General features: G+C 32.8%; 1 protein-coding gene across 1 annotated transcript; it reads left to right on the forward strand.

The window, feature by feature from the left end:
* Window positions 1–6,685: 6,685 nt before the first annotated feature.
* Window positions 6,686–7,789, forward strand: LOC124917791 (rust resistance kinase Lr10-like; the record flags this gene model as incomplete). The annotated part of the gene is made up of 1 exon (XM_047458097.1): window positions 6,686–7,789. A coding segment is annotated over one exon (1,089 nt), but the record flags the coding sequence as incomplete, so codon positions are not given.
* Window positions 7,790–8,807: the final 1,018 nt, after the last annotated feature.

The raw sequence follows: 8,807 nt of genomic DNA on the forward strand, positions 1-8,807 counted from the left end.
TGTGTCTACTATTCTCGCTCGAGAATCATGTCATCTTTGGTAAAAAACTATGCCCATGATCAAGAACCATTTCATGTTCGATGTTTTCGACTAAGGGGCCAAATCACTGGTTTTTCCCTAGAAAACTCTTCTTGTGACCCAGCTTGGGGCGACACATTAGAAGGCTCATCCATCATTCTCGAATTTGAAGACGTTTCATGACAAAATTCCGAAAATCGGAAAAAACTCAAACCAAACAGTTGTCGAGCCAATCATGAGATAATTTTGCGTACCTTCATTTCACTCAAGAGCCCTTGAAAGAATAACACATGTTCCTCTAATTGCAGTTAAGAGTATGATATTGTCTTGTTTGGGATAAAATTTGGCTACACTAAAGTTTGAAACGTTTAGAGACAAATGTCAATCAAGAAGTATATTGTATAACTGTATGTCAAAATGCAAAGTTTTCACGCCTCAACCTCGAAAGAGTCATCCAAGGACTCGATGCCACATTCGACTCCTATGACGATCTTGAAAATGTGCTAGGTTGACAAGGACACGTTCAATTCGAAAATATATTATATTTGAGATATTCATTAAGCATATAGTCACGAACTAGAGCGCGTTTAAATTTCTTAGCACAAAATTCAATAAGTTAAATAACTTTGACATGGTAAATTCTTCCTAAGGTGGCGACTTCAGTAATGAATTCATTTATGGAGAAACTCTGTACTCATCCTCCTAATCTCGCAAGAATTTTATCTTGTTGGTACAAAATTGTTCTAACCCCTCGAGTAGTCTTCAATGAATGTCTTCTCTTTAATTTGTAGATTAGAAAATTGAAGACAAAAGACATGCAACATAATTTAATTAAAAGGAAAGGATATGTATAATAAAAAAATAGTGTACGATGATGTTCCCATGTAACAGTTTTGAAAGGAAACGAAGTCTTACTTATTATTATGAGAAGAAATTAAAAATCAAGGAACCAAAAAGAAATAAAATCTAATTATAAGTGTGTGCAGAAAATTAGGAGAAAGAGAACGACAAGGGTTGAAGAATATTATCCAAGTCCAAGTACCAAGTAGGATAAATGACGGACCTCCAAATAAGTGTTTCAGTTTATCATCTCAGCCAAAGTACTGTGAATATTTTATAATATATATTTTATTTTAAAATAATAAATAATAAAATATTTTAAAACCATGATTTAAATTAAAAATTATTTAATAAGATTAATAATTTTAATATATATATATATATATATATAATATTTATTTATAATTCTTAAAGAAATTGAATAAAATAATTTTAAACAATTGTTTTATTTTAAAACTTTTAATAAGATTAATTAATTTATTTATATATAATCTTTTATAATATATTTAATTTAGAATAATTACTAAAATATTTATATAATCTTATTATTTAAAATAATATGTTAATTTATATATAAATTAAAGTTATTAATTAATTTGAAAATAAAATAAATATAGAACTAACCTAGTGATAATAATAATTACAGTTCACAGAGCTCACAGAGCATGAACACGATATTACACCGTTTCGAGCTTGTTTGACTGAAGTTTTTTTTTAGATCTTTTAAGGATTTTATTTTGAAATCTAACTATTATTTTATTCATTATTCAACCATCTAATTACTTATTTTATATATATTTAATTATTAAAATTATATTTTTATTAACTTTAAAAAACAGAAAAAAAATATATAAAAAAAAACTAAGCCTTTGTGGCCACAAATGGAAGTAAAATGTACGTTACAATCAAGAAAATTCAAAGTTGCCGTGCGTGGAAAAATATAATATTATTTTCTCTCCCTTTCTAGAAAATAAAGACAATAAAGACTTGGCCTTGTTATTTGGTTTTCAAAATAATTAATTTTCACTTCATTTTTACTCTTTCTTCAAATTATTAACTAAAATATTAAAATATTTTTTATTTTAAATTATAATTATTTATTTTATTTATATATATCAATACTTTTTAAAAGTCTTTTTACTAAAAAAAACATTATTATTTCCTCAAAATTATCACAAATCATTACCAATAATTATTTTTCTCTCTTTCCAGGTTATTTAAATAACCTGAACCCCCCTTAAGCTAATGACTTTTCACAGTACTATATTGTGGTTTGATCATAAGGTCTTCGTTGATAGAGTAGATGGCAGTTCATTATCATTCTCTTTTCTTCTCCCTCTCTTAAAACAAATCTGACCTTATAATACTGATCAGGTAAGTTTCCCCTAATTAAATCCTAAACCAAAAAACCATGACAATTATTTTCCTTGTTTTGAATATTATCATCTCATTGTTCTACCTAAAACCATCTCTTGGAAATATAACACAACAACACCATCTCTCCGATTGTCTACCTGTTAGTTGCCGTCCTAAAGGACCTGTCGTTCGATTTCCTTTTCGTTTAAAGGGTCGACAACCTCATCATTGCGACTCCTATAATCCCGGTTTTACTCTTTCATGTGATTCCAATAACAACGAGACCATTCTTCTCCTTCCAGATTCTGTCCAAGTTTACGTCACACAGATAGTATATTCAAAGCACTTGATACTTGTTAAACCACTTGAAGATTATGATTGCAGCTTTTCAGGAAGAATCCGTTACCTTAACTTATCTGCCTCTTCATTCTCATTCCCATTCCTTGTTGGGTTTTGGGCTCATATTTAATTAGAGTTTATATATTGTAATTGGGCTTTAAGCCTTTATTGGGCTTAGGAGTAGTAGTTTAGTCTTTTGGCTTTTGATGTACTCCTATAAATAGAGACATTGTAACCTAGGGTTACTTGGACCATTATTCCATGGAATATCAATAGAATGGACGACTCCCCGAGGATGTAGGCATTGTTGGCCGAACCTCGTTATATCTTGTGTTCTTTATTATTCTTTACCACTATAACTTTATCTTCTTCTTTTATCGCGTGTTTAGATTAGATCGTTTCTCAACAAGTGGTATCAGAGCATGGTTTTGAGAAGATTTAACCTAATCTATTTGTGAAGATATTACGGAAACCCTAACCACCATTGAAGAAGTTGTTGGATATTTGTGCTTTTGTTGAAGATGGCTATTGGAGAAACGACATTGGTTGCAGAAGAATTAGCCGCTGTGAAGATTTGAGTCGGAATCTTCAATTGCTAACAAGATGTCAACGGTCGTTAAAGTAATTCTTATTTTTAGGTGATGTTGTCTTGAGAAGAAGAGAGAAGAAGACAATGGTCTTTTGTTCTTCTTAAGGCGCCAATGGGTGCAGGTGACGAAAAGTCGTCGTGTAAGCAACAACACCAGAATGAAGAAGATGAGGTATATTCTTTTGACTTATTTTAATTTGGGATATATGGTCTATTAAAATATACAAAAGGAAAAAAAAAAATATATATCTCCATATATATCTCCATATATATCTCCATATATATCTATATATATATTCCATATAAATAGATATTATATTATGATATAATATAATATATATAGAGAAGCCAAGAATTTTTGAAGCGGTCAACAACTAAGACTTTTTCAATTAAGACTTTTTATTTAAGTCTAGTTTGATTTTATAAAATAGGTTTAAGACCTATTTGTTCCAATTTTCACAAGTAAAGCCTTGTTTGATTTTAATCAAACTCTCAAAGCTTTGTATGCTTTGATCTTGGATTTGTATTGAGACTTGTTTGACTTGAATTTCTCAAATATGGAGATTTGTGATTTATCTCCTAAGAGATTTGATATTCGTCAATATGGAGATTAAAAATTGGAGTTGAAAAAGAAGGTGGAGTACTTATTCGATGTTGCAGATTATAGAAGACAATTGATGCAACATGTAAAGGGTTTTCTGATTAAAGCAGGTGGCTTTAATGTTTGTTTGCAAGAGTGTGGTTTTGATATGTGTGTACAAAGGCCGGATTTGGATTTGCATCTAACCTTGTGAGTAGGTTTTGATTGACAATCCCGGTAAGTGCTGGTGCGAAGTTGTCAAGTGGGTGTTGATGCCTCAAGGGTTCTACCAAGAATGATAATTTCTAAGGTATGAGTTGAGGGTGCACTAATTATATATATGGTTTGTTAGATTCTTTCTATGCGGGATTTTGCTAGAAGAATGTGGAAAACAAACGATACATCTTCATGCTTATTGAAAATTAGTTGGAGGTTTTATTATAACCGATTGTTGTCTTGGAATACATGGGTGACATTATTTCACTATGGCGAGGGTTTTGACTTGAAGAAATTCTCGGCTGAAATAAGTTTGGAGAGATTTTTCTTTGAAAACCGGTTATTGAAGAAGTCAAATTAAAAGAGGGGTAGAGAGAAAATCTACTAGTAGATTTTCGCCTACAGCCGCACAGGGTTCATCAAACTGACGATCAAAGATTCAAACGGAGTCCGATTGCGCTGAGATTTTGTCGAGAGGGTTGGTAACTCATTCCTCTATATTTTCAACGGTCGGATCAAGGTTTGGACGTCTCGAAGTTTGTTTTTCTGGGGCTTAAAGTGTCTGCCTATTTTAGTTTTATTTGACTTATTTGGGACCAAAAAGTTTGTATATTTTTGGTTATGACCTCATCTTATTGGAAGAGCTAATCAAGATGAAGACGGTGGTGAGATTATGTGCTTTTACACTTGACAAAAACATGATCGAGTATGGGAAGTTGTTATCAAAATGGTGTTTACCGATGATAACATTGTCGACATGTTGACAGGGCAATCCTTCAGGCCAAATTGCAAGATTATATTGAGTTGGCGGGTAATTAAGGATTGAAACAATTCCAGCTAACACATATTATCAATGAAAGACCATGAAGAGGAAGACTAATGAAAGACACTTATAAGTTGAGGTGGAGACATCTTGAAAGCAACTCTCAAACGACCGAGAAGAAATCATTGCATTATCTTCTAATGTGAGAAGATAAATAAAAACCTTGAGTGAGATTCCTAGTCATGAAAAAGGGGCTAGATGGGAGACTCGGTTAATTCGAAGGTGATGATTTTGTTACTTCTTTTGTTCTATCTTAATTGTCTATACATTGTGGATCATATATTAGATGAATGAGATGATTGAGACTTTGAATAGGGATTCCTAGTCATGAAAAAGGGGCTAGATGAGAGGTTCGATCAATTCAAATGGAAGGATATTTGATTTCTTTCAGAGAAACTATAGATGATCATTTGAAGCATTGGTGAAGACAATTGAAGAGAGATAGTGAATCTTGAAATAATATTCTTGGATTGCTAGGTATTTTTGGATTCAAGAAACTAGCAGATTGCAAGCTAATTTGGTCAAGGAGAAGTATGAGGTTCAAGTTGGTTGAGTATGCAACGTTCAAGACAAGATGGGTGACAAATACTTTGTCAGATCTTGAGCTAGAGAAAAGAGACGTCGTGATAGCCTAATTTATTTGTTATGAAGTAGACGATAAAGGTTCGTCTTGGGTCTTCTCGTTTTTTTTGATCGATATCTTATTTTGAGGAAGTAGACGATGGAAGTTCGTTTTGGGTGTCCTCAGTTTTCGATAGATATCTGATTCTGAAAAAGTAGACGATGAAAGTTCGTCTTGGGTCTATTCGGTATTTTGGTTTCAGTCGGTTGTTGGACTTGAAAAATAAGACACTCAGTTTGTGGCAAACAAAGGTAAAGATTATTTTGACATAATAAAGAATTGTTAATTCTAGTTTCCGCATATGTCAACAGGTATGAACAAAGATTGGGAAGAGTTGTTGAATGTCTCTAGTCGCTGAAGTAGCGTAGTTGCCAAATTTACTTGGTGTTATAAACTCTATGATTTTATCTTCTAAGAGCTTTTGAACGGAAGTGGAGGTATAATGATTTATCTCGTGAATGGCTCGAACAGTGAAGATTGATGTGTGGCTCATAACTTTTTGATGGCGCGATATACGTAATGGTGGATCACATCTCAATAAGCGCAGTATTCGCCCAAGGTGGAGATTGTTGGGTTTTGGGCTCATATTTAATTAGAGTTTATATATTGTAATTGGGCTTTAAGCCTTTATTGGGCTTAGGAGTAGTAGTTTAGTCTTTTGGCTTTTGATGTACTCCTATAAATAGAGACATTGTAACCTAGGGTTACTTGGACCATTATTCCATGGAATATCAATAGAATGGACGACTCCCCGAGGATGTAGGCATTGTTGGCCGAACCTCGTTATATCTTGTGTTCTTTATTATTCTTTACCACTATAACTTTATCTTCTTCTTTTATCGCGTGTTTAGATTAGATCGTTTCTCAACATTCCTAGATCCAACATATTTCAATGACATCTCCATATTCAGTTGCCCTGCTTCGATTGATCATAGTTACTATGGTTATGAGACAACGTGCCTCCATGACCCTGATGATCATGATGGCCTTACTCGTAGAGTTTATGCATTTGAATCGTGGGCCGCATTAGACGAGATCTCAATTTTGTCTTGCAAGAAGATGTACAATATTTCTAATGTCCCCTATCTTATATTTCATAACCCAAATATTATACTTCAATGGCCTTTCCAAATATGTGTAGACTGCGAGGCAAAACACAAATATTGTAGATTTAAACATAAAACAGATCAGAAGGAAATCGAATGCTTTGGGTCGACAAGACGAGGTACTAAAAAAAATCTATTTCATCTTTGATCTAAATATGACCCCTTCCCTTTCTATATAATATAACTATGTATCTTTATATCTTGTGCAGGTGTACCAACTAAGAGTATTGTGGTTGGACTTACCATTACAGGATTGTTTCTTCTCACAGCCGGCTTTGTTGCAGCATGTTATGCAAAGAAAAGAAAGCTACACTATGATGCGAAAATTGAGAAATTTCTAGAAGACTATAGAGCTCTTAAGCCTTCAAGATACTCCTATGCCGATATCAAAAAAATCACCAATGATTTTGAGGACAAAGTGGGGCAAGGATCCTATGGAACGGTTTATAAAGGAACCCTTTCAAAATCAAACGATGTCCATGTTGCTGTAAAGATGTTAAACAGTTGTGTAGGAAATAGCAATGAAGGACTAGACTTTGTCAATGAAATGGGGATCATGGGAAAAATTCACCATGTCAACATCGTGAGGCTTGTCGGGTATTGTGCCGACGGATTTAGGAGAGCACTCATTTATGAATTCCTACCCAACGATTCCCTTGAGAAGTACATCTTGTTTGACACTGAGAAGTTATCGATCGGATGGAAGAAGCTAGAAAGTATTGCACTCGGCATTGCTAAAGGTATTGAATACCTTCACCAAGGCTGTGAACAATGCATCCTTCACTTCGATATAAAACCCCAAAACGTTCTTCTCGACTGCAACTTAGTTCCAAAGATCTCCGATTTTGGAATGGCTAAGCTATGCTCCAAGGAACAAAGTGTTGTATCAATGACCACGGCAAGAGGCACATTAGGATACATTGCACCAGAAGTGTTTACTAGAAACTTTGGCAGTGTCTCTTACAAATCAGATATCTATAGTTTTGGGATGTTGTTACTTGGAATTGTGGGTGGGAAGGAGAACCATGATCACGATGATTCTTCTAACCAAATGTATTATCCTGAATGGATCTACAATCAACTAGAAGGGGGGAAAGAGCTAAGAATCCAAGTTATAGAGGATGGGGATAACGTAATTGTGAGAAAATTGGCAATTGTGGGACTTTGGTGCATTCAATGGTATCCAACAGATCGACCGGCATCAATGAAAGTTGTGATACAAATGCTAGAAGGAGATGGAAGCTCACTTGTTGTACCCCCAAACCCGTTTGCTCATAATTTGTAATTTGAAGCAATCTATCTCTTTTGTTTTTTTAGTTTGTTACATGTTTGGTTGTTTACCTCCTAATTTCCTATATTTTGTGTGATTAATGAAAATAGTTTTTATTCTCCACTATTTTGAAATGGGTATATTATGTTTCATCCCTTCAATTAATAATTAGTAGTTATTTATATTAATATTAATTAGTAGTCATGGCTTGAGTTCAAACGAAAGCATCCCGATAAAATAAATTTAATGAGTTAATAGAATAAACATATTTGTAACATTTTAAGACTCACTTTGTTTAGTTTTCGGAATTTATTAAATTCGATAGAACTTAGTAAAACTTAGTTTGCTTCGATAAAAAGCTTCCTTAACGTTTTAATTTCTTTTCACAAGATTTCAGAAGTTTTCTATTCCCCTGCATGTCTTTATTCTCGTTGTAACTTCAATATTAATAAATTTCAGTTACAAAATATTTGTGTTTGTGTAATATGATTTAGTTATTTGTTCTTTGAATTTGGTTGTCATTTTGATTTTATAACATACAAATTGTGGAATCAAATTTAATTAGTTCATCCTAAATTCGAAACACCTAATTTAGATTTTAATTTTAAAAAATGGCGAGTTGTTGTTGTTTTGCTCAATAACAAGAGATCGAAAATGATGTAGAAAATGTGTTGTAACGGGAATACGTGACACGAAATAAAAATAAAGAAATACATAGATTTTAACGTGGTTCAACAAGATAAAAATTGATTACGTCCACCCGAAGATATATAATCATATTATTAAGGAGGTCAATAAAAAGATTACATTATGACACATTTGAATTATAACACAAGTTTATATAACGTTCGGTCCCCTACAATCTTCACAGATACAGAACTAAGGACTGAAAATGATACTCTCAAGACAAAGACTTCAACTTTCTAAAGTGTCAGACTACACATTTAAATAAGCTTCAAAAACACTAATATTTTGGTAAAAAATTTCCTAAATATTATAATAATACTTTACTAGTTATATTACCATTACAAAAGATCGCATTTCTTTT

This window comes from Impatiens glandulifera, unplaced genomic scaffold (assembly GCF_907164915.1).
Source record: "Impatiens glandulifera unplaced genomic scaffold, dImpGla2.1, whole genome shotgun sequence".
NCBI classification, from domain to species: Eukaryota; Viridiplantae; Streptophyta; class Magnoliopsida; order Ericales; family Balsaminaceae; genus Impatiens; species Impatiens glandulifera.